The sequence below is a fragment of the Hylobates moloch genome, unplaced genomic scaffold (assembly GCF_009828535.3).
Source record: "Hylobates moloch isolate HMO894 unplaced genomic scaffold, HMol_V3 SCAFFOLD_21, whole genome shotgun sequence".
NCBI lineage: Eukaryota > Metazoa > Chordata > Mammalia > Primates > Hylobatidae > Hylobates > Hylobates moloch.
The window spans coordinates 42,664,090-42,691,068 of NW_026652296.1; the positions used below are offsets into that span (position 1 = coordinate 42,664,090).

General features: G+C 42.9%; 1 protein-coding gene, 1 non-coding gene and 1 pseudogene across 3 annotated transcripts in view; 2 read left to right on the plus strand and 1 right to left on the minus strand.

The window, feature by feature from the left end:
* DTD1 (D-aminoacyl-tRNA deacylase 1) overlaps positions 1–26,979 on the minus strand; it is a 164,681-nt gene that overhangs the window by 125,604 nt on the left and 12,098 nt on the right. Inside the window, exons 4-5 of one of the 2 annotated variants that reach the window (XM_032142153.2) lie at positions 5,413–5,519; positions 954–3,259 (exon numbers count right to left, since the gene is read on the minus strand). In XM_032142153.2, the coding sequence (XP_031998044.1) occupies positions 3,095–3,259; positions 5,413–5,519 (272 nt within the window). In that variant the 3' untranslated portion in view covers positions 954–3,094. Of the gene's footprint in view, positions 1–953; positions 3,260–5,412; positions 5,520–26,979 lie in introns of those variants that run through there. The other variant, XM_032142155.2, reaches the window with a different exon arrangement.
* Positions 20,989–21,109, plus strand: LOC116461567 (U6atac minor spliceosomal RNA). The gene has a single exon (XR_004246105.1). It is a non-coding gene; the product is annotated as a U6atac minor spliceosomal RNA (small nuclear RNA).
* On the plus strand, positions 24,032–24,088 carry LOC116461610 (U6 spliceosomal RNA; annotated as a pseudogene).

The following is a 26,979-nucleotide window of genomic DNA, read 5'->3' on the forward strand; positions in this document are numbered from 1 at the left end:
CTCGGCTGAGAGGCAACAGCAGTGACAATGGCCTTCTCTGAACTCGGGACATTCATAGATACCACAGCCCGCCAGCTGTGAGCATCAGTGTTAAACAAACACCACCCCTCCCACCCACACACACCTCCCTTGACAGGGCAGTGAACAACACTCAGGGAGCTTGAGTTTTCTGAGTGGTGTGGACCATGATAGCAGATGGTGTGAAGTCTGTGAAATACACCATCAGAGCAACAGGGCAGAGTAGAGTAGCCAATGGGGCTTCCTGGGAACTGCGGGGGTCAGAGAATCTTGGAGAAGGAGGGGGAGACCCTGGAATTGAGACAAGAGCTCCGCGGTAGGAAAGAGCTTGACCTTCTTCTCAGCAAGGGAGAGGAGGCAACAGCAGATGCAGTAGGTGAAGCATAGGGTTGGAAGGAAAGACAGCCGCAGAGCAGGCAAGAGAGAGCCATGGACACCTGGTCACTCAGGCTCTGGGAAATGACAGCAAGGAATGCAAGGATTCAGCAAAATGCACTTGGAAGGCACTGAAGAGTTCTGAGGAGGAACACAAACTGAATGGTCTTGTAACCTTTCCTAAGTTGTCTTACGCTGTCCACCTCTTTCACTGTTATTAACCTTTCAGGTTTATGTTGCCCAAAATCTATCCCCGGCTGCACAGGCTGGGCAGCAGCAGTTCCTTCTCTTCCTCACAGTGCCTACCACACCATCAAATACCAAAACGACACTTGGTGCTTACATACATACACAAATGCATGCACACACACCCACATGCACATGCACATGGGCACACATATCCATATATACACACACACATACACATATGCACACATACCCATGCACACATATACATCCATATACACACACACACATTGTCCATTTGTTCAGATAGTTTAAAGAACTTATTTATATTTTAAAAGAACCTGCTAAAAGAATCATTTTTCTATAATGTTGAAATTTGCCAAAAGAACAATTTTTCTTTAATGTAATTGTAGCAGTTTTCATTACTGATTGGAATATAATGGAAAAATAAAACACTGAGAATTAAAAGCTTAATTGATAGAAACACATGTTTATCTATCAGTAAAAAGAATTTGGCTGTGCTCTTCCTATCAACACAAAAGCAAGCAAATTAGCTATTTGCTCCATGAGGAAGCTCCTTCTAATTGAGAAGAAAAGGCAGAGAGAGGCCCCAGGCACAGGCCAGCACCAACCTAAGGCAGGCCGCTTCCACGCCTACCCGCCGCCACCTACTGGAGAGCTGGGGGCAGAGCGCAGTGCAATGTCCAGGGTCTGAGGCTTCCGGGGGTCAGGGAACTGGTCCATGTAAATGAAGTTGATGCAAGACAATTTGTGTATTTGAAGAGAAAACTCCTAAAGGATTCAGAAATAACTAAAAGTCTTCTTTAATCCTTATAAATTAACATGGCTCGTTAGGAGTTTAAAAAATGCCTACTTGAGGATTTTTTGATTTGGGGAGAGGAATTTATTGTATAAGGTGTACAACATGATGCTCTGATCTACACACATAGTGAAGTGATTACTACAGTCAATAAATTACATGTCCAGCATCTCATACAGTTACCGTCCTTTATTCTGTGTGTGCTGAGAGTTCCTAAATCTACTCCCAGTGCACAATATGACACTGCACTCCTTGTGGTGTACATTAGATCTTCAGACTTACTCACCCGAAATAACTGCATCTTTGTACCCTTTGACCTAAACAAGAAGAGGGTACTGGTTGAAAGAAAGCTGAAGATTCTAAAGGCAAAATGTATTATTCTACCATTTCCAGAAAAATATTTAGAATAAAAAAAAAGACTAAAATTTTTCTCCAAATAAAGTTAAAGCAGAATAATAAATAAAAACTATGGAATAATGATCAAATAAAACCGGAGGGAGTAGCCAGAGGCAAGATGAAAACTCAAAGAGAATGGCGCCCTGGGAAACAAGGCTCCATCCATTTCCAGGGGCAAAAGTGGGCAGCAGTGGCAAGAAAGGGGTTCTGAAAAATGGGCATGAAATAAAGCAATGTGAGGTCACTGGGGCCCTTGGTAAGAACCTTTACAGACCCAAGGACACTGAGGCAGAGCAGAAGGGAGGAAATGGAAGCATTTCTCCATTGGAGACATTTGGGCATATTTAAAACCCAATGGGATAAGATGGATGACTGTGAGAGGCAGACAGACCCAACAAGAGGACAGACGGCTTCCAGGAAGTTGCTGAGGAGGGGAAGGGGAGGGCTCCAAAGCCCAAGTCGGTCTAGCCCCACAGCCGAGCAGTCACACAGGGCCCCATCTTCAGAGGGGCCCCACCTTTCGTTTCATGCTCTGTTGTCACCATCTTGAAATTTGTAATATGTTTTTTAACAAGGGGCCCCACATTTTCATTTTACACTGGGCCTCACAAATTATGTAGGTGGTCCTGGCCCCAGGGAGAGGTTGGCCTCAGCCCAGGAAAGGGTAGCTCTGCTACCACGGTGGCAGAAGGGGCACAGAGAAGCAGAATCAATGCCATCTGCTGGCTTCTTTCCCTGCAAAGCTGAAAGAGAGCTGTCTGCTGTGAATGAGCCAGAGGACAGACAAGGGGAGAGAGGTTAGAACTTCATCTAACATGGAGGTATCTGGTAGACTTCACCTGAACCAAGTGATAAGGCTGGTATCACCAGTAACAAGACAAATCAATACCACATACCTCCTGGTAGGATGCACTATGAAGGGCACAAGATCACTTTTGTGCTATTTCCTATTCCTGTCAACATGCATTACCTTAATATAATCATAGAAAACCCAAAGTGAGAAACATTCTACAAAATAGTAGACTAGTACTCTTGAAAAGTATCAATGTCACAGAAGACAAGGAAAGGCTGAGGAACTGTCACAGATTGGAGAAGACTAAGCAGAAATGACAATTAAATGCCGTGTGGAATCCTGCATTATCCCGGAGCAGAAAAAAGACATTTAAAAAACCTAGTGAACTTTGGCTGGGCGCAGTGGTTCACACCTGTAATCCTAGCACTTTGGGAGGCCGAGGCGGGTGGATCACGAGGGCAGGAGATAGAGACCATCCTGGCTAACATGGTGAAACCCTGTCTCTACTAAAAAAATACAAAAAAATTAGCCAGGCATGGTGACACGTGCCTATAGTCCCAGCTACTTGGGAGGCTGAGGCAGAAGAATGGCGTGAACCTGGGAGGTGGAGCTTGCAGTGAATGGAGATCGCGCCACTGCACTCCAGCCTGGGAGACAGAGCGAGACTCCATCTGAAAAACAAACAAACAAACAAACAAAAAACCCTAGTGAACTTCAAATAAGGTTTGTAATATGGTTAATATAATAGTACTATATCAACACTAATTTCAAAGTCTTGGTCATTGTACTATGGTTATGTAGACATTGAAATTAGAGGCAGTTGGGTAAAAAAGTATACGGAAACTCTGTTTTTTCAACTTTTCTGCAAGTCTCAAATTATTTCACAATAAAAAGCTTACATTTTCGTGTGGACTTTTCATTTGTGATTTTTTTAAATGTCATTAGTAATTCCAAGACCCTCAGTTACGACCACTGAAGTCTAGCCTACTACATCAGACATGTTCCTCAATACAAAGAGAGTCAGAAACTGCTATGGTTTGGACTTGTGTCCCCACCCAAATCTCATGCTGAATTGGAATCCCCAGCATTGGAGGAGGGGCCTGGTGGGAGGTGACTGGATCATGGGAGTAGACTTCCCCCTTGCTGTTCTCGTGACAGTGAGTTCTCACGAGATCTGGTTGTTTAAAAGTGTGTAGCACCTCCCCCTGCTTTCTCTTACTTCTGCTCTGGCCATGTGAAGATGTGCCTGCTTCCCCTTCACCTTCCACCGTGATTGTAAGTTTCCTGAGGCCTCTGCAGCCATCCTTCCTGCACAGCCTGCAGAACTGTGAGCCAATTAAACCTCTTTTTTTTATAAATTACCCAGTCTTAGGTATTTCTTTATAGCAGTATGAGAATAAACTAATACAGAAACAAAAAAGAAAGATTATGTTCCACTTTAAAAATCTGGCTTTGGCCAGGCATGGTGCCTCTTGCCTGTAATCTCAGCACTTTGGGAGGCCATGGCGAGCAGATCACCCTAGGTGGATCAGTTGAGCCCAGGAGTTCAAGACCACCCTGGGCAACACGGTAAAACTCCCTCTCTACAAAACTTCAAAAATTAGCCCAGCATGGTAGCGTATGCCTGTAGTCCCAACTACTCAGGAGGCTGAGGTAGGAGGATCACTTGAGCCTGGGAGGTCGAGACTGGAGTAAGCCATGATCGCACCACTGCACTCCAGCCTGGGGGACAGAGCAAGACCCTGCCTCAAAAAAAAAAAAAAAAAAAAAAGGCCAGGCACAGTGGCTCATGCCTGTAATCCCAGCACTTTGGGAGGCCATGGCGAGCAGATCACCTGAGGTCAGGAATTTGAGACCAGCTTGACCAACATGGAGAAACCCCGTCTCTACTAAAAATACAAAATTAGCAGGGCATGGTGGTGTGCACCTGTAATCCCAGATATTCAGGAGGCTAAGGCAGGAGAATCGCTTGAACCCAGGAGGCGGAGGTTGCGGTGAGCCAAGATGGTGCCATTGTGCTCCAGCCTGGGCAACAAGAGCAAGATTCCATCTCAAAAAAAAAAAAAAAAAAAAATCTGGCTTTGAACAGGTTGCCCAGCTTCACGTTTCTATCGTGCTGTCCCCTTACCGCCGCATCACTGGCCATCACAGCATCCTAGCAAGGGAGGAAGACCAGGAAGGAAGAATAGAAATGTTTGCTCAGTCCTTCCTCCTCTGCCTGCCAGGCCCTACGTGTCTCTATCCAGTGAGTACGTTAATTAAGCCTTTACAAGTATGCTAAGCATCTATGAGACCATGCTGGTTCCAAGGACTATTACACATTTCCTTTCTCTATTTTAATTAACTTTTATTTCATGAAAGCTTACAAATTGGCAGCAAATCCAGGTCAGACATTGCTTTAGAGGAGATTTACAGCAAACCTTGGGGGGCACATCTACCCACACCTGGGACCAAACCCAATTCAGGTAACCATTCGGAATGGGTGAACCAGCCAATCCAGGGCCATTGCTCTGCTGCCACCCAGGGGCAGGTGGGCGCCATGGCACCTGGCCAGGGGAAGGGAAGCCCAGGGGAAGAACCTGGCTCTGCACAGGACATGTCCTCTGGAATTCAAAGGCAGGAGGAGGCAAGGGAGAAGTGCTGTACCCACCGGCCACAGTACTCAGGAGTGCACTGTAAGCACGCACTCTTGGGAAGGCAAGCATTAAAATAAATACAAGGTTGCAACAAAGATGTATTTCCTCAGACCGAGGACTGTTCCAGGGACTAAAGAGATGTTACAGGCACCCAAGGGACGGAGCCAGGCACCAGACTCCAGGCTTACCTGCTTTGGGTCAGAGGTAGCAGTGCCGGGAGCTGGCGATTCCAGCTCTATGGTCACAGGCCCATCATTCTGAATGTGCACCTGCATGTAGGCCCCAAACTTGCCATCTGAAAAAGCAATCCAAACAGTTACCAAAGATGGAGACCCCAGATTACTCCATCCAAAAGCACACTGTATTAGTTCATTTTCACACTGCTAATAAAGACATATTCGATACTGGGAAACTTACAAAAGAAAGAGGTTTAATGGACTCACAGTTCCTCATGGCTGGGAAGGCCTCACAATCATGGTGGAAGGCAAGGAGAAGCAAATCAGATCTTACACAGATGGCAGCACGCAAAAAGAGAGAGAGCTTGTGCAGGGAAACTCCCGTTTTTAAAACCATCAGATCTCGTGAGACTTATTCACTATCACGAGAACAGCACAGGAAACACCCGCCCCCATGATTCAATTACCTCCTACCAGGTTCCTCCCACAAAACATGCGAATTGTGAGAGTTACGATTCAAGATGAGATTTGGGTGGGGGCACAGCCAAACCATATCACACACCTAGGTCAGCGTGATCCAAAACCTGGGTCACACTGGGAGAAGGAGGTTGACCGGGAGGAGGATCAGCCAGTCAACACAGGAAAAGCTGGCCAGCCCTGTAAGAGGGATGGAAATGCAGGATTAAGCAGCACAGATACTGCTGCGTGCCCAACAGATTTGGCAAGAAAAAAAGGTCTGGTAACACCAAGGGTGGGAAAGAATGTGGGTTACCGGGACTGTACATGGTGGGAAGGCAAACACAGAGCATTCTGGAAGGCCATGTTTGCACTGTATGCAGTGAAGCCCTCCATCTCCCTCCATGGAAGGCACTGCTTTTGGGCTACTGGGGCACAGGCAGGCCTCACACCCTGAGGTCCTTCCGCAACCTGGGTGACCTCCATGAGTCTCTGTTCCTGCCACCACAACCTCACAAATTCCATCTCTGAGTCTTTCCTACCAGTAGTCCTTAACTTCAGAAGGACTCAGCAAAATGGGCATGCCAACAGACAGCTTTCTTTGGCCCACAGACAGTAGCATTGGAAATTGTATTAGAAGCCATCAAGCTGTTGGCCAAGGTTTATAAGCAAGATTAATCTAGATCCTACTGGATAGTCAAAGGTGCTCAAATAATGATGACTTTCCATGATCTCCTATCAGATTAAAGCAGCCATTCAAATCAACAGAGCTTTTGTCCCATCCATGTCAGACTAACTAAAAAGATATCAGCTGGGAAGGAAATCATGTGTTTAATTGCATGCTAAAATTATGGCTACAATTAGTAGAAAATTTCAGTCACTGCACTCCTCAGGGAGGCTGAAGGCAGGCTCAAGAGGACAGGAATTATTTCCGACCTTGAATTTCTGTTGCCAGGATATACAGCATATGCTTCACCTTGTTTATCATTCCAAGTAGCGAGAAATTTATTTTCTTTTCCTGTTTTTCTTCAGTTAAGAACAGAACTATTATGTGAATTTCCATCTGTACAGATGATAAATCCAAAGACATGTTTTAAGAGATCTTAAAATGGTAACATTTTTTTCCAGTCCAGATCAAAGGGTAAAGCCCCCAAGAAGAATTATACTAGCCAGGGAAAATAAACACATTTTAAAAAAAAAACACACACACACAAAAGCAGATCTATAAAATGACATCTGGGCTCCTGTGGTGATATAATCAAGTTGTTCTTAAATATTAAGTCCCAGAATTCTTTCTACCCAGTGCTGCAGGTTAAGCACGTGTTAAACACGCTTATGCTGCATGTTTAAAGCAGGAAAGCTCTCAGCTGGAGCCTAACCACCCATGAACTCATCTCCAGCAGAACTTTCCAAGGCCCTAACAGCTGTAAACCAGAGTGCCTCCCTGCAGATTCCCTGTGTAGCTACAAAAACTGGTGTCCATGCCCCTTTGGACAATGCTTCACTGACTTTAGCCACCAGCCAAGAAGGCTCACAGCACCTCTGCGGGCCCCAGTTTGTTCTGGTGCAACAGGACAGTTGTCCTGGGATGGTTACAAAGGTGCACATAGGTTAGTCCACAGCCCAGCACAGTGAGTGTACAGGAAATCATAGTCACTATTATTACTATTGTCATGCCTACCACTGTCCATGGTAGTATATGGGGAAATTGCAGGGATGAGACAGAAAAATATTATGCCAAAAAAGTATACTCTGAAAGAAAAATGGGGAGAACAAAAGGCGTGTACCATTGCTTCTTGACCTGGCTGGGAGCAAGCCCACATTCTCTGCTCTCCAGAGCTGGCCCTGTGTGGCCATGACTGGGCTGGACCTCAGCCAACCTTCGGGGACCAGTATGGGACATGGGCACTAGACACTGAGCCTCAGGTCAGCCCATCTAAGCACATCCCCTAAAGGCAGTTATCTGCCACCAAGGAGGCATTCTCACCCTGCAGGCTTCCTCTTCATTCTACTTTCAATCTGTTCAGAACCTGAGCAGGCAGGAGGCTGTTACTGATAGAAACCCCAACAGTGGGTTACAGGCTGGGACCTCAAGAAATTAAGCAAATCAGTGGCATTGAGGGGTTCAAAATAAGCCTGGGGCCAGGCTGGAGCCACTGCCTGCTAGAGGAGTTTGATCTGGATGTGCAGGATTGTGCCTAGAGCCTTTGGGAGTATGACTCTGGAAGCCACTAGCATCCATGGTGGTTCTGACCTCAAGTACAGAGCTGCTTCTACAGAGACAAGAGTGTTCCTTGGCATCCCCAGTGCCCCAGAGGCTGGGCCAGTGCCAGTGAACCACCATTGGGACAACACAGCAGCAGGCGCCTGGCTCAAAGGTGCCTGGAAAGCTGAGACAAGGGCTCTGGGGCCTTAGGCAGAGACCAGTAGCTCTAGGAATGACATGTCCTAAGTGACTTGGTGGTGAAAATACCTGTTTTATCAGCAAATGGGTACATTACAAGCCCTTCAGGCCCTGGCAGCTGATTTTCTCACAGTTTGAGGGCTAGGCCTAGGTCTGACTGCATGCCACACTCAGGGCCATGGAGGGAACTGGAAAGGCAGACCTGGGGCTCTTGTGGATTCTTCTCAGGCTTTGGGCTCCCCTTATCAGGGTTCTCCGCTTGGCTCTGCAACTGCGCAGAGGTGGTGTCTACATCTGAGGGTGGTGTCTACAACAGATTCATTTCTTGGAAACAAGTGTCTCAAGCCTGGAACTTTGTAGCAAGAAGCATTGGAGGACCCAAAATACCTAATTATGGAAAAGTGAGGGCACCTTTCACTAACAGGGCCACCCTCAATTTCAAACTAAAGAGTGTCAAAGCCATGAGAAGAAACAAATATTACGATGGTAAATGTCTAGGACCGAAGTTAACCTTTAGCTGGGAAGTTAAATTCCCAACTATGCCTACATCCTGAGGTCATAAATTCAAGGCAATTAAGGTAGCCTGCTTGCGTAACAGGAGATCCAAAGCAAGTTGCTCCCTGATTATCAAACTTTGCTCAGACATCTCTGGGCCCTGCTGGGGTCCTTGACATCACTCTGCCTGGGATAACTCTGTAGGGTTGAAGGCTGTATGGTTGTCTAACTGAGGCTCAAGGAAGCCTGTGTGGGGATGATGCAGTGTTTGAGGCCCCCAAAGGACCTACAAGGACACCTGTATGACACATCTCAGACACGGCTTGGACAAGGCTGCTGCATGAACCCAGACTCAATCGAGCATGGACACCCTTCCACAAAGAATAGCAGGGGAGGTGGCTTCTGAGCTCATGAGGTCATGGGATATGATTTCATATCTTACTTCCTTCGGTCTTCAAAGCTTTTGGATTTGATTATGTTATAGAATTAATCTTGGCCTGTAATTTCTCCCTGGGACTGTGATAATGGGATAGGGTCTACATTCAAATCCAGTGCATTTCCATGTTGCTGGCATTTTATTATGAGTTTCTTAGGTATTTTACTATTGCAGTATATTGTCACTTAACCTCACTGCAGGAGCTCTGGTGCGCTGGGCTGGGCATTGTGGCTGGACACGGCTTGGGAAACAGCCTAGGGAATAAGTCTCCACCTTGGGAGCAGAGTGGCCTTGGAAGGGCTTCACGGCAGGGTTCTGACCCAGTTCAGAGCCTCCAAGGACAAAAGACAGCAGGAGCAGCCTAACAGAGGCTCCAAGGTAAACTGGTCTGAGTTGGTGAGGCTTCCTTCCCTGACAGGGCACCCCCACGGCCAGAGTAAGCCTCTGCTCAGAACCACCCTCCATCAGTTCCTGTCACTCCCATGACAAGAGCCATAGTCCCTGGAGTAGCATGCCCTCTATTGTGCATGTTCTTTTTCTGTCTCTACACACACACACACACACACACACGTGCACACATGCACATATAGTTCTTCTTGTAAGTATTGTTGAGAAGTAAGAAAGTGATCCCTGTAAGTTTTCCTAACTTAAAAGTACGTTATTATAGTACCATAGAATACATGGCAGAAGTGGCTCACTCAGGCTGCTGTGTTGGGTATGTCCTGAAAGGAGACCCAGCTGGAGACAGGAGGCCCATAAAGAGGCTGTCACAAAAATTTAGATGAAAGATGCAGACGGCCTGCGCCAGGGTGGGTGCAGAAGCGGCGTTCTGCTCTCAGCTTCCGTGTGCATGTCCCAGGTGAGGCAAACAGGATTTGCTGATAGACCAGATGTGGGGAGGAGGAGCCATGCCAAACTCTGAGGTTTCACCCCATAAGTGCATTTATTAGAAAATAAGACTAAAACCAAATTATTAGAAAATAAGACTAAAACCAAATGAAATAAGAAACCAGGAAAAGAAACCAAATAAATCACACACTCATTAAAGTGAAGACGATGAAGTGAAAAGAGTGAAGATTAAAGCAAAACAATGAAATATAAAAAAAAAAAAACTAAAAACGCTGATTAAGAAAAAAGGGAGAAAATACAACCAAACCACATGAGAAAATGAATGTGACACTAGATATAGAGATCTTTCAAAATAATTTTAAAAATCTATAAAATTGCCAGGTGCAGTGGCTCACGCCTGTAATCCCTGCACTTTGAGAGGCTGAGGCAGGCAGATCACGAGGTCGGGAGATCGAGACCATCCTGGCTAACACAGTGAAACCCCATCTCTACTAAAAATACAAAAACTTAGCTGGGTGTGGTGGCATACGCCTGTACTCCCAGCTACTCGGGAGACTGAGACAGAAGAATCACTTGAACCCGGGAGGCGGAGGTTGCAATGAGCCGAGATTGCGCCACTGCACTCCAGCCTGTCGACAGAGCAAGACTCCATCTCAAAAAAAAAAAAAAAAAAAAACTATAAAATTGTCTTCTAATAAGTTGGAAAATCCAACTGTGAAGGAGAGGACAGGTAAAATTCACTGCCCAGAGGAACTTGAGGGATATTGGGAAACTTCCTTGGCAACAGCCAAGGAAGCTGGCCCAAAGAGATCACTAACAACTTCTATTAAACAGTAACACCTATCTGATTTAAATTGGTCCAGACCACAGGAAAAGATGTAAAGCTTTCTAGTCTATTCTGCAAGGCCAGTATCACCCTTACACTAAAATTAGACAGTAATTTTTTTTAAAGCATAGACAAATTTCTCCTTTGAATACAGATGCAAAAATTCTACACTAACAACACTTGGGAAATGTCCTGCAGGCATATATTAGAAGAACACTATGCAGTGGCCAGGGAAGGTTTAATCAGCATGGCTCACGATTAGCAAATGCATTTACCAGGTTCACACTTAGTGAAAAAGACTGGAAAAAATCAAATTCCCTTCCTGTTTAAAAATGAAACTCTTAATTTGGCTAGAAATCCACTTCTTTAAGAAGACTATGTAGCGACCTCTTTTTCCTGCAGTCACGTAACTTAGGCACCCTGAATAATCTTCCTCACCTCCTAAGAAGTAAATCAATATATTTACGAAGATGTCATAAGTAGGAGTTGAACAATGAGAACACATGGACACAGGGAGGGGAACATCAAACACCAGGGCCTTTCAGAGGGTCGGGGGCAAGGGGAGGGAGAGCATTAGGACAAATACCTAATGCATGCAGGGCTTAAAGTCTAGATGACAGGTTGATAGGTGCAGCAAACACCATGGCACATGTATACCTATGTAACAAATCTGCACGTTCTGCACATGTATCCCAGAACTTAAACTAAAATAATTTTTTTTTTTTTTTTGAGACGGAGTCTCACTCTGTCACCCAGGCTGGAGTGCAGTGGCACAATCTCCGCTCACTGCAACCTCCACCTCCCAGGTTCATGCCATTCTCCTGCCTCAGCCTCCCGGGTAGCTGGGACTACAGGCACCCGCCACCATGCCCGGCTAATTTTTTGTATTTTTAGTAGAGACAGGGTTTCACTGTGTTAGCCAGGATAGTCTCGATCTCCTGACCTTGTGATCTGCCTGCCTTGGCCTCCCAAAGTGCTGGGATTACAGGCGTGAGCCACCACGCCTGGCCCAAAAAATTTTTTTAAAAAAGTAAATATATTAGCCAAGATGTTCTGGATCTAGTAATTGAATGCTAACCCAGATAATGAGATTCACCCAGCCATTTTAGCACACACAGATCATTTAAGAATATAACCATTATTAAAAATACGTAAGATTTCTGTTAAAGTCCTAATTTATTTTTACATTTCTAATGCACATATATATATGGAATAAACTTATTTCAAAAAAAAAGATGGATTGATTAAGCAAGTACTTCAGTAATAACTGTTACAGGCAAAGACCATGGATGGAAGCTAAAATTAGTGAGTGTGAGTAGGTTGAGTAACAGGATATTTGCATAGTCTCAAATTATCTCCACACGAAACACTGACCAATTACAAAGTGGAAAACAGTAACTTGACAGAAAAATCTGGCAAATAATGAGACATGTCGACATCATATGCCCCAACACGATGCACTGAGAAGGGTACAAGATCACTTTTGTAGTATTCCTGCGAAAAATGCCTAACTTTAATCATGAGAAGACATCAGGCAGACACATAATGAGGGACATTCTACAAACTGACAAAATAAGTGACTCTTCAAAAATGGCAACGTCATGAAAAACAAGGAAAGACAAGGCAAACACCACATACTGGGAGAGACTAAGGAGCTGCAACAACTAAACGCGGTTTGGGTTTGGAATTCTGGATTGAATCCTGGACCAGAAAAAAGGATATTAGTGGGACAACTGGCAAAATTCAAATAAGGTCCGTAGTTTAGTCAATAGTATGTTATCAGTGTTAATTTCCTCATTTTGATAACTGTACTATGTAAAATGTTATCAGTAGAAGTTGGATGAAGCTTATTATTTGTCGAACTTTTCTGTAAGCCTAAATTATTTCAAAATAAAAAGTTAACGGCCAGGCATGGTGGCATGCACCTATAGTTCCAGGTATTTGGGAGGCTGAGAGGCAGGAGGATCACTTGAACCCAGGAGTTCCAGACCAGCCTGGGCAACACGGCAATACTCTACCTCTTAAAAAAAATTTCTTTAACTATGATGGCACATGCCCATAGTCCCAGGTACTTGGAGACTAAGGCAGGAGGATTGCTTGAGCCCAGGAGCTCAAGGCTGCAGTGAGCTATGATCATGCCACTGTATTCCAGCCTGGGTGACAGAATGATACCCTATCTCAAAAAAAAAAAGAAAAAAGAAAAAAAAAAAGAAAGTCAGCCTATGAAAGCTGTAGGAAAATTTTTAAAAATAAAAATGAATAAAATGAAATACAAAAGAGTTGAAGAAATATATTCCATCCAGCATTAATTTAGTTGGTACAGTTGAGAGGTTTTTTGCCTAAGCCACTAGAAGGCTGGCGTTGCCACCAACTGAGATAGGTAAGCCCACAGTGGCATGGGTTGGGGTTAGGAAGTGAAATTAAGAGGTCAGGGTTAGACCCACTGAGTTTGGGGGTCTCTTAGATACCCAAGTGGGGATATGTAAACAGGCAGCCAAACTTAATGTGTCCAATACGGGGACCCAGAGGATTGATGAATTCATAACTTTAACACACTCCAGGTAAAAATAACATGATTACTTTCTGGAAGTACATAAGCTGATTTAAAAATTCATATGAAAAAATAAACATTTAAGAAGAGCTAGGAAAAACTCTAAAGAACAATGTGGGAGAAATTCACCTTACCTGGTAGAAAAGCATAGTAAAAATCCTCAATAACTAAAACAGTATGTCTTCAGCATATATACAGATAAGACAGACAAAAAGAATAGACAGAAACAAAATTTTTTCAGCGAATGGAAGTTTTTAAAAATTAAAATTAAAAACTAAAAATAATAAATAAAATTTAAAAGTTCATAAATACATACAAGAATTTACTAGAAGATAAAGCCAGAAACTCAATTCGTAAAGCTAAAGGTGGCTTTTTAAATAAATAGTTTTGGGAAGCCATTTAGTAAATACCTGAAGAAAAAGATAAGTGTTCAATCCAAGCTTTACATTTATATGGGATAAACTACAAACAGATAAAAGATTTCAAAGTAAAAAATGAAAGCATAAAAGCAGGAGAGGAGGCCAGGTGCGGTGGCTCACCCCTGTAATCCCAGCACTTTGGGAGGCCGAGGCGGGCAGATAGCCTGAGCTCAGGAGTTCGAGACCAGTCTGGGCAACACGGTGAAACCCTGTCTCCACTAAAATACAAAGAATTAGCCAGGCGTGGCGGTGTGCACCTGTAGTCCTAGCTACTCGGGAGGCTGAGGCAGGAGAATCGTGTGAACCCAGGAGGCGGAGGTTGCAGTGAGCCGAGACTGTGCCACCGCATTCCAGCCTGGGCAACAGAGTGAGACTCTGTCTCCAAAAAAAATTAAAAAAAAAAAAAAAGTAGGAGAGGGAAAAACAGCCAAATTTCTTTGTAATTTTGGAGTAGAAGGTGTCATATGAATCGTAGAAAACTTGTTTCAAAAGCCAGCAGACATTTCAAAAAATTGACAATCTACTCCTTAAGGATCAAAATTGTCTACCCAGCAAACAGTCCCTTAAGCAAGATCAAGGGGCAAATGACAAAACAGAAAGATAGCAGCAACTCATAGCATGTATAAAGCACTCACAGAAATAAAGAACCTGACAAATAACTTGACAGAAAAAATGAACAGGCCAGGGGAGGCAGCTCATGCCTGTAATCCCAGCACTTCAGGAGGCTAAGGTGGGAAGACGGCTTGGGCCTAGGAACTTGAGACAAGCCTGGGCAACAGAGTGAGACCCTGTCTCTACAAAATATAAAAATAGCCAGGCACGGTGACTCACGCCTGTGATCCCAGCACTTTGGAAGGCCGAAGCAGGAGGAGTACCTGAGATCAAGAGTTCGAGACAAGCCTGGCCAACATAGTGAAACCCCATCTCTACTAAAAATACAAAAATTAGCTGGGTGTGGTGGCAGGTGCCTGTAATCCCAGCTACTTGGGAGGCTGAGGCAGGAGAATTGCTTGAACCAGGGAAGTGGAGGTTGCAGTGAGCCAAGATGACGCCATTACATTCCAGCCTGGGCAACAAGAGCAAAACTCCATTTCAAAAAAAAAAATTATATATATGTGTGTGTGTGTATATATATAATTATGTATATATACACATATGTGTATATAATTATGTATATACATATACATATATACACACATATGTATGTATATATAATTTTTGTATTATTATATATGTATTAATATGTATTATATATGTATTTATATATATACATAATTTTTATACCTATATTAGCTGGGCATGGTGGTACATGCCTGTGGCCCCAGCTACTTAGGAGGCTGAGGTGGGAGGATTGCTTTAGCCTGGGAGGTCGAGGCTGCAGTGACCCATGATCATGATGCCACTACACTCCAGCCTGGGTGACAAAGAGCCAGACCCTGTCTCAAAAAACCCAAAAAAACAAAAAGAAAAAAAGGACAAAGCACATAAACAGTTAAGAGAAAAGGAAATAAGTCAGTCAAACATCTGAAAAAATGTCCAAGCACAGTCTGTACATTAAAACTACAATGGGATATCTATCAGATGGGTGACATTCTAGAAGTTCAAAATACACTCTGCCAACAGAGCTAGGAGAAATATGGTAGTCTCACACTGCAGAAAGGTGTGGTGCCTACAAACAGCCATGTGGCACCATCTATCCCATTTCTGGGAATTTCTCCAACAGGTATCTCCCAACTGCATATGAACTGGCATATGTACAAATGTATTCATTATGTCACTGTTGTTTTTCAGAGACAAAAATTAGAAATAACCCAGGAGTCCAACAATACAAGATCTATTAAATAAGCCAGGCTATGGTCCTGCCACAGAACAGTACACAGCAGTTTAAAAAGAGAGATTTAATTTGTTCAGAATAGAAGAGAAAAAAAAAGAAAGAAGTCTCTATGAACTGGTACGAAAAGAATCCCTAGGACACACTGTGAATTTTTTTTTAAAGCCAAGATATAAAACAGTACATCACATCATATCTTTTGTATAGAAAGGGAAATATTTTTAAAAATTCATATTTGCTCACATTTGCAAATGGATAGATGGATAGAAAAAATTAATAAAAGTACCTCTAGAGAGCAAGAAAAACAGGCTGGACAGAGACACAAATGAGAGCAAACCTTTCCAATTTAGACCTTTTCATATCATTTTGATGTTTGAACTACCTCATCACACTACCTATTCAAGCATTAATTAGAAGAATAAAGTTAGAGGACTCACACCTCCCAATTTCAAAACTTACTACAAAGTTACAATAATCAAAACAGTATGGTACTGTGTAAGTACAGAAACATAGAACAATGAAATAGAACTGTGAGCCCAGAAGTAAACCCTCATATATATGGTCACAAATATATATATGTGTGTGTGTATGTATATACATTATATTATATATACACATTATTAAAAATTATATATCTAATATTATATATTATATATAATTTTTTTCTGAATTCATAGTCCCTGATTCAATAAGGTTTTGAACTCCCTATTTCTCCTGCTGAATGATTCAGACTTTTCCTTTCATCCCAAGTCACCTTACTTACTTGGATTGTAACAACACTGAACAGAAGTTTCTTTCCACCTATGCCTGTATCTTCTTTTAAAAAGTATCTTTATTTCTTCCAATTGAATTGTCATAATAGACTCTTGGGCAAGGAGAAAGAGCTGATCCTGCAATCCATGGCCAGAAGTATGGAGGAAATTCAGGAAATGAGATAAAAGTGAGGAAGGAGAATAAGGACAGGAAGGGGAAAGAGACCCCTCCTGAGAGAGAATGGAAAGAATAGAAAGGATGGCAAAGTCACCAAAATGGACCAGTCCTCATCTCCTGAGACCCAGAGGCATTCATTGCACAAAATAACAAAGCACCCACTGTGCATAAGGCACACTGCCATTATTGCAGGAGTGCAAAACCCCACCATACCACTGACACTGCTTTTTTTAAAAAATTTTTTTAGAGACAGGATCTTACTCCATCACCCGGGCTAGAGTGCAGTGGCGTGATCATAGCTTGCTGCTGCCTTGAACTCCTGGGCCCAAGCAATTCTCCTGCCTCAGCCTCTCAAGTAGCTGGGACTACAGGCGTGCACCATCACACTCAGCTAATTTTTTCTTTTTTTTTTTTAGAGATGGGCTCTTGCTATGTTGCCCAGGCTGGTCTAGAACTCCTGGGCTGAAGTGATTCTCCTGCTTCGACCTCCCAAAGTGCTGGGATTACAGGTGTAAGCTACTGTGGTGACTGACATTGCTTTTAGGGTGGCCATGGTTATTTTAGGTAGGGGAAGAGAGAACTGGCAAGATCAGGCTGCTGTTCACAATAGACAATCAACTAAGCAAATCAATGAAATCACTAAAAGATAGGGTTTAATAACGAAAGTGGATATAGTTTGCCATTTGGGAAGAGGGATGCTACATTGTAGCTATGGAGATGATTTACATGTAAGACCAAAAAGGAGACATGCAGGAATAAATAATGAAGTCAGTAAGCAAATTAATGAAGAGAATGAAAGAAAAGGAAAGAATGAGAGAAAATGTAAACGTATTTGGCCAAAATCAGTTGAACATCTGTGTCAAACTTTTACACAACAGCAACAGCCTGTACCACAGTTTGCCAACCCTACCATTCATTAACAATGAAGACATGATCCCATGTTGTAATTTCCTAAATTTACAAGAAAAATAATGCCTTTGGCATCACAGTCTTTGCCAAAGTATATAAAACAGGCTTCCATTGAAAGTTCACTCATGCTGTTAAAATGCTTTAAATAGTAAACGAGTAGAAAATTAAACAAATCCACAGAAATCAAGTACTAAGCACGAAACAAAAACTAGATGTGGTCTTCCAGCTCCTGGCACTTTCTCTTTGCATTATGAAGTGGGAGAGGCACGGGCATCATGGACGTCCCATGGAGCACACAGAGCAGAAGTGGTCATAAACTGCTGCTCTCCTGACGTTTCTGTCCACATTTCACTAGCTCTTAGACGCCCACAACAAATCAGACCCAGCAGAGAATATACAAGTAATCCTTTTGAATACTGTAGCAGCTTCTGATTTGCTGAACAAAGCTTACTGGTGAATGTTTTCCTGAGCCCATTACAAACGCCTCAGAGCTGGAACTAGAGGCTTGAGAGCAAAGGTTACCCTTCTCCACTATTCCATTTTGGTATAATTTTTTTTTCTAACTATAAAAGCAATGCATGTTTAACACTCAACTTGGACAGCGTTCAATGCCTCCTGCCAAATGGGGCCTTCAGCATTCATGTGAAGGCTGGAGATCCCTGAAGGGCTGTCGAGGATACAAGTGACCCAGTTTCCTGTGCCTACTCAGTCTGGGGACCCAATAATGCACCCTCAACCTTTAGCTCATTCTCAGTAGAGGGGAAAATATGACAGGACTATTCACTAGAGTTTTTCCTCTAAAGCAATGATTTGAGAAACAGCCATGAAATGAGGAAAGTTCCACCCTTTGAAAGCAGCAGGGTTACGAGCTGTGGAAGACTAGAGATGGCTGCAAACTCTTTTTGACACTCCTGCCATTGCGGGGTAGGACTGTATCCTCTCCCCTTGAATCTAGGTAGGCTGTGAGACTGCTTTGACCAACATTATATGACAAAAGTGAGGCTGTGCCACTTTCCAGGCCTGGTCTGAAGGGATCAGCACATCTATTCCCATCTTGGAATGCCTGCTCTTGCAATGCTCACTATGGAGGAAGCCAGCACCATGTTAGGAAGCCAACTACCCTGAGACCACCAGGTTAGGAGGAGCCCAGCAACGTGGGGAAGCCAAGGATGAGAAGTGGGGAGGAGTAGGGGGAGGAGAGCAGAAAGGGGAAGAGGGTACACTGTGGCCATTTTAGAAGGAAGAAAGGAAGGAAGGAAGGGATTGAAGGAGAGTGGAAGAAAGAGTGAGCAGGAGGAAGGAAGGGAGGAAGGGAGAGAGGGAGGGAGAGAGAGAGGGAGAAGGGAAAATGTGTGCAAGCCTAGGGAGCTTGCTGGGACACAGGAAGTGCCTCTAAATGGGCCCACACAAAAAACACTTCCTGATACTACAGCCCGCAGCTTCTCTCATCCTTCTCATCTCAGCTTAAATACCTCTCCCGGCTGTCTTTGCCGCTAACAAACATAGAAGTCAGCCAGTGCACCAGATGACCAAGTTGCCAGATTGCCAACAGTGTTTTTCAGCAATGTGGTCTCTCTTCCATTCTCCATCCAAGTCTGTCCCTGAACCTCTTCAACCTGCTCAGGTCAGTCACACAGCTGCCTAGAGCTGGGTGGGTACTCCAGCGGCTTTACTGCGGACCTAGCCGTGAACTCTGTCATTTCTCCAGCCGAAGCAGACAGCTAATCCTTCTGCCCTGACGTTCATCCTATCCCTACCTTGTATCCTATGCAAAGAGAGTGCATTTTTACACAATGCATTCAGGATACCACCTGGCCCAGGTTTTCCCGAGAACTGCACTGCCACAGGGCTGCTTCTTAGGGTGGCCAGCCATCCTAGTTTGCCCAGGACTTAGGGGTTTCTAGGGATGTGGGATGCTCAGTGCTTAAGCAGGAGCATGCTGGGAAAACCTGATCTCTGCTCTGAGGCTGGTCTGTCTAGTGCCCCAGGTCATTACAACAGAAGAAGAGGCTCAGAGAGTTTTTAAAAGAAAAATAGGCTGGGTGCAGTGGCTCACACCTGTAATCCCAGCACTTTGGGAGGCGGAGGTGTGCTGATCACTTGAGGTCAGGAGTTCCAGACCAACCTGGCCAACATGGTGAAACCCTGTCTCTACTAAAAATGCAAAAATTAGCCAGGTGTGGTGGCGGGCGCCTATAGTTCCAGCTACTCAGGAGGCTGAGGCAGGAGAATCGCTTGAACCTGGGAGGAGGAGGTTGTAGTGAGCCCAGATTGCGCCAATGCACTCCAGCCTGGGCGACAGAGTAAGACTCTGTCTCAAAATAAAAAAAAAAAAAGAAAGATAACAGAAAAGGCCAATAAGCCAAGAAGATATGAATTTTACAGTGAAGCAAAGATGTCGGTAAAGCTCAGGTTCTAGAGACAGCTGCTGGTTCAATTCCAGCCTCTGCCACTTATGTGCTGAGTGACCTTCCATACCCTGAGTGAGGTGCAGCAGGGTAACCGGGTGCAGTAGCTCACCCCTGTAATCCCAGCACTTTGGGAGGCTGAGGCAGATGGATCACAAGGTCAGGAGGTCGAGACCAGCCTAGCCAAGATGGTGAAACCTCGTCTCTACTAAAAACACAAAAATTAATTAGCCAGGCACAGTGACGGGCTCCTGTAATCCCAGCTACTAGGGAGGCTGAGGCAGGAGAATCGCTTGAACCCGGGAGGTGGAGGTTGCAGTGAGCGGACATTGCGCCACTGCACTCTAGCCTGGGTGACAGAGCAAGACTTCGTCTCAAAAATAATAATAATAATAATAATAAACATGTGTAAGGACCAAACCATAACTAGCTTCCCCTCCAGGGTTCCACTATATACAGAACAAGTGAAAGAGCTTGGGGTTATATTACCAAGCGGGCCATAAAACAACAGGAACCAAGAGAGCCGGCCTGCTGTCGGCACATGCACCCCAGCAGGGATCATGTGGGAAGAGCTGCAGCAGATGAGGAAATGTCCCTAACCGCGTGGGTGCCAGCAGGGATGTGAGGAACACAGAGAAGGAACAAAGGGGACAATGATCTTCTTTCTGTCACTAACAACAAATAAGAGAAACAAATCAAATATAAATGTAAAATAAAATTTCACTTAGGAAAGGAGAAGGGAGTGAAAAAATCTTAAATCTAATTAAACTTTACGTTTTAAAGTTGCTGAAGTGGTCTTAAAAATCCTAAAATAAAGAAAATGTATTTAGCATTTCATCTGCATTCCAACATCCCTTGGGCTCACAGAGCCTTTTCTTACTGGAGCTGGAAGCCAAATTCTCAAAATTAACCAAAAGACAGCAAATGTGTAATGCATGCTCTATGAATTTTGTTTCATTGGAGGCTGTAAAAGAGATAAGGCCAAAAGAAAATGTGACATACTGTTGATATAATTGTAGGACTTCTGGAAGTTCAAAACATTTGGAAATAAATTTTGATTAAAACTGTCTGTATATGCTGTATGAAGGAAGAAAAGGTTAGCTCTTGACAAGGATGGAAGGGGCCCTTGGGCCTGACAACACACATAAGGTTAAGGCATTGCCACCTACTTCGTAGCATCTAACCATGATTTTTGACTCTTATTAGGGGAGTAAGAAAGTAAATCTATAACCAACATTAAAATTACTTTGCACTTGTAATCAAAATAGTTCTATGATTTGTCTCTGACTATTCACAGAATTGTACATTCTGGTGTTGTTTGTTTTGTTTTGAGACAGGGTCTCGCTCTGTCACCCAGGCTGGAGTGCGGCAGCACCATCTCAGCTCACTGCAGCCTCAATCTCCTGTGTGCAAGCGATCCTCCCACCTCAGCCTCCTGAATACCTGGGACTAGAGGCACACAACCCCGTGTGTGGCTAATTTTTTTGCATTTTTTGTAGAGACGAGATTTTGTCATATTGCCCAGGCTGGTCTTGAACTTCTGGGCTCAAGCAATCCACCCATCTTGGCCTCCCAAAGTGCTGGGATTACAGGCATGAGCCACCATACCCAGCCATAAATTCTGGTTTTTTAAGCCCAAGTCATTTTACATTTGCTTTTCCAAAATGCATTAAATTGTAATTTTAAAATCCTTTAAAAAAAAAACTGTGTGGGCCGGGCGCGGTGGCTCACGCTTGTAATCCCAGCACTTTGGGAGGCCGAGGCGGGCGGATCACGAGGTCAGGAGATCGAGACCACGGTGAAACCCCGTCTCTACTAAAAAAATACAAAAAATTAGCCGGGCGTGGTGGCGGGCGCCTGTAGTCCCAGCTACTCGGAGAGGCTGAGGCAGGAGAATGGCGTGAACCCGGGAGGTGGAGCTTGCAGTGAGCCGAGATTGTGCCACTGCACTCCAGCCTGGGCGACAGAGCGAGACTCCGTCTCAAAAAAAAAAAAAAAAAAAAAAAAAAAAAAAACAAAAAACTGTGTATAATTTATGTCAATTTTTCATCAAAATAATCAGATGTATTATACACCATGAGCTTAAATTCTGATCCATTATAAAATTATTTATGATTGCCCCAGGCACTTCATATAATTACCTAGATAAAATATACATTATTTCAAGAAGTATGCCAGGTGTGGTGGCACACCGTCTGTAGTCCCAGCTTGGGAGGCTGAGGAGAAAGGATCACTTGAGCCCAGGAGTTCAAGCCCAGCCTAGGTAACATAGCGAGACCCTCTCTGTCAAAAAGAAACAAATAAATAAAAGGTGTTTTTAGGAATACAAACACCCAATAATAACAAACACTCCTCTTTAAAAACGTAGATGAAAGCAGTTTTCCTTTCATTCAAACATTCCTTAACAACTATAAATGTTCACCCATTTAAAATGCCTTCACTTATGCTTTTCTGATATTCCTTGCTTTCATCTATGTTTCAAGGGACTTTAAAGCATTCTAAAACTCATCTGAGATTACTCAGAAATGGAATGATTCCACAAACACCTGCAAGGAGAGAAGAACAATGCTGGCAGCATCAAATCATTGTCTCAGAAAAGAAAAATAATTACTCAGAGGACTTGACTTAATTACTCATCCTGTGAAGAAACATGTTTGCAGCAAACCACTTTGGAGGATCCCAGTGGACACAGGGTAGGAAAAACCACTGGAGACATCCATGACCAGACTTGTAAATGGAGTTCTAAATTTGGATATTTCTTGAGAGGCAAATCTATTCTGCTCTATCAGAACCCAAGTAAGAGTGGGATTTGAATTAAGGTGGGAATGTTCTGTTCATCTAGAATCCATGTATTCTTATAGCAAATGGACATTTTTTACAAGTAGAAAGAGAATTAAGAGTAAATGCCAAGGAGGAGTAGGAATATCACCCTTCTAAACATGAGCACATCAAATGAGCTGACAATCCTCAATGTGGGCTCTGCTACAGAGCTTCAAAAAAATTTCAAAAATTTTATTAATTAAGGTTGAAAATAGGCCTAATAAAAAAAAATCTGGGTTTGTTTAATCCAGAGAGAGAAAGTTAAAGCATAGGAAACACTAAAGAGTTAACAATTAGGATGGGCTTGGTGGCTCACGCCTGTAATCCCAGCACTTTGGGCGGCCATGTCAGGTGGACTGCTTGAGCCCACGAGTTCAAGACCAGACTTGGCAACATAGTGAAACACCATTTCTACTAAAAAAAAAAATACAAAAAAAATTAGCTGAGTGTGGTGGCACGTGCCTGTGGTCCCAGCAACTTGAGAGGCTGAGGTAGGAGGATCACCTGAGCCCAGGAGGTGGAGGTTGCAGTGAGCAGAGATCTCGTACCACTGCACTCCAGCCTGGGTGACAGAGTGAGACCCTGTCTAAAAAAAAAGATGAATAATTTTCTACAAAAGGGTGTAACTAGAGCAACAGATACTGCAGTTCGACATTGAAAAAGACATTCTACTTAGGAAGGGCTCAAAATGAAATGCATTACCAAAGGAGGCTATGTTTTCTAATTTAAAAAAAATTTTTCTTTTCTTATGTATTTCTCCATGAAGACCTATGAATATGTTTTCCAGTAACCTTGAAGCAAAGGGTAAAATATGATGATATTTAGTGCAATTTATCCCCAGAAACATGAAAAGAAACTAGAAATGAATGACTCCCTTAAAAAGTCTTTACAGAATTATAGTTCTCCTGAAAACCAGGACCATTATTCTGAGACATTTTCTAGCTAAGTCTTGATTAGTCGAACTAGGTTGGCACACGCAAGAATAAACAGGTAGGCAGAGACCTAAATCTACATTATCCAATATTAGAGCCATGACCTATACATGGCTATTGGGCACCCGAAATGTGGCTGGTCTGAATTGTTAAGTATAAACTACACACAAGGTTTTGAAGACTTACTACAAAATTCTTAGCACAAAAGTGGGGAAAAGAGAAACTTATAGCACTAAATGTGTCTATTAGAAAAGAAGAAAGAACTAAAATCAATAATCTAAGTTTCCTCCTTAGGAAACTAGAAAAACAAGAGCAATTAAATGCAGAGTAAGCAGAAGAAAAGCAATAATAAAAATTAGAGCAGAGTGCTTGCTTCAGCAGCACATATACTAAAATTGGAACAATACAGAGAAGATTAGCATATAAATTTTTTTTAAAAAAACAGAGCACAAATCAATTGACAATAGGAAACCAGTAGAGAAAATCAAACCAAAAGCTGGCTCTTTGAAAAAATAAAACCAATAAGCTTCTAGAAAGGGTAACTAAGAAAAAAAAAAGAGGGCACAAATCACCAATATTGAAAATGAAACAGAGGACATCACTATAGAACCCACGGACATTAAAAAGAGGGTAAGGGGATACCACAAACAACTCCATATCCACAAATCTGATAACCTAGACAAAAAGACCAATTCCCTTAGTTTCTCAGGGTTCCCAAAGAAAAAAAAAGTAATTAAGAAACGACCAATTTCTTGAAAGGTACAATCTGCCAAAACTCTCACAAGAAGAAATAGACAGGCCGGGTGCAGTGGCTAACGCCTGTAATCCCAACACTTTGAGAGGCCGAAGCGGGTGCATCACCTGAGGTCAGGAGTTTGAGACCAGCCCAGCCAACATGGTGAAAACCCTTCTCTACTAAAAATACAAAAATTAGCTGTAATCCCAGCTACTCAAAAAGTTGAGGCAGGAGAATCGCTTGAACCTGGGAGGCAGAGGATGCAGTGAGCTGAGATCGTGCCACTGCGCTCCAGCCTGACCAAGCAAGACTCCATCTCAAAAAAAAAAAGAAAAGAAAGAAGGAGAAAAAGACAACTTGGATAGACCTACATCCATTGAGGAAATTGAATCAATATTTAATAACCTTTCAAAAAGAAAGCACCAGGCCCAGATGGGTTCACTGGTGAATTCTATCAAACATTTAAGGAATAAATTATACCAATTCTCTACAATCTATCTCTTTCAGAAGATAGAAGCAATGGGGGTACTTCCCAAGTCATTCTATGGGGCCAGAATCTACCCTAATACCGAAACCAGATAAAGAAATTAGAAAAGCCGGGCGCAGTGGCTCATGCCTGTAATCCCAACACTTTGGGGCCTAGGCATGTAGATCACTTGAAGTCAGGAATTCAAAACCAGCCTGGCCAACATGGTGAAACCCCATCTCTACTAAAAATACAAATATTAGCCAGGTGTGGTGGCACACACCTGGATCCCAGCTACTCAAGAGGCTGAGGCATAAGAATCGTTTGAACCCAGAAGGCAGAGGTTGCAGAGCCAAGATTGCACCACTGCACTCCAGACTGGACAACAGTCCAATACCTCTCATTAATACAGACACAAAAATCCTCAACAAAATAGCAAATAGAATCCAACAATGTATAAAAAGAATTATACACCACAATCAAGTGGGATTTATCCCAGGTATGCAAAGCTGGTTCAACTCAAAAATCAATCAATCAAGCTAAAGAAGAAAAATCACATCATCACATCCATAAACACAGAAAAAGCATTTGATGAAATTTAATATCCAGTCATGATAGAAACTCTCAGTAAACTAGAAACAGCTTTTTTTTTTTTTTTTTTTTGAGACAGAGTCTTGCTCTGTCATCCAGGCTGGAGTACAGTGGTGTAATCTCGGCTCACTGCAAACTCTGCCTCCCAGGTTCAAGCAATACTCCTGCCTCAGCCTCCCAAGTAACTGGGATTACAGGGGCATGATCACGCCTGGCTAATTTTTGAATTTCTAGTAGAAATGGGGTTTCCCATGTTGCCCAGGCTGGTCTCAAACTCCTGACTTCAGATGATCTGACCTCCTCGGCTTCCCAAAGTGCTGGGATTACAGGCATGAGCCACCACACCTGGCCGGGGGGAACTTCTTCAACTTAATAAACAGTATCTTCAAAAAACCTACAGCTAACATCATACTTAACAGTGGGAAAGTAGAAGCTTTCCCACTAAGAGCAGAAATAAGCCAAGGATATCCCCACTCACCACTCTTTCCAACACTGGACTGGAAGTCCTAGCTAATGAAATAAGGCAAGAAAAGGAATTAAAAAGAAAAATAAAACTGTCTTTGTTCACAGATGACATGATCATCCAAGAAGAAAATCCTAAAGACAACAAAAAAAACTGAAACCAGGCAGTGATTACAGCAAGGCTGCAGGATACAAAAGTCAATCACTTTCCTATATACCAGCAATGAACAAGTGGAATTTGAAATTAAAAACACAATACCATTTACATTAGCACCCCCCAGAATGAAACACTTAGGTATAAATCTAAAAAAAAATGTAGAAGATCTATATGAGAAAAATTAAAGAAGTGATTAAAGAAGTCAGAGCACTAAATAAATGGAAAGATATTCCATGTTCAGAGACAGGGAGATTCAATACAGTCAAGGTGTCAGTTCTTCCCAACTTCATCTATAGACTCAATACAATCCCAATCTAAATCCAGCAAGTTATTTTGCAGATATCAACAAACTGATTCTAAAGTTTATATGGGGAAGCAAAAGACCCAGAATGGTCAAAAAAATATTAAAAGAGAAGAACAAAGTTAGAGGGCTGACACTATACGACTTCAATACTTATAATAAAGCTACAATAAATAAGACAGTGTGGTACTGATGAAAGAAGAGAGAAACAGACCAATGGAACAGAACAGAGAGCCCAGAATTTGACCCTGATAAATACAGTGAATTGATCTTTGACAAAGGAGCAAGGGCAATACAATGGAGCAACGGGTCTTTTCAACAAATGATGTTAGAATAACTGGATATCCACATACAAAAAAGTGCCTCTAGACAAAGACCACAGACCCTTCACAAAAATTATCTGAAATGAATCATGGGCCTAAATGTAAAATGCAAAACTATAAAGCTCCTAGAAGATAACAGGAAAAAATCCAGATTATGTTGGGTAGGATGATGACTTTTTAGATATAATACCAAAGGCACAATCTATGAAAATAAGAATTGATAAGCTGAGCTTTGTTAAAATTAAAATTTTCCTCTCCATGAAAGGTACTGTCAAGA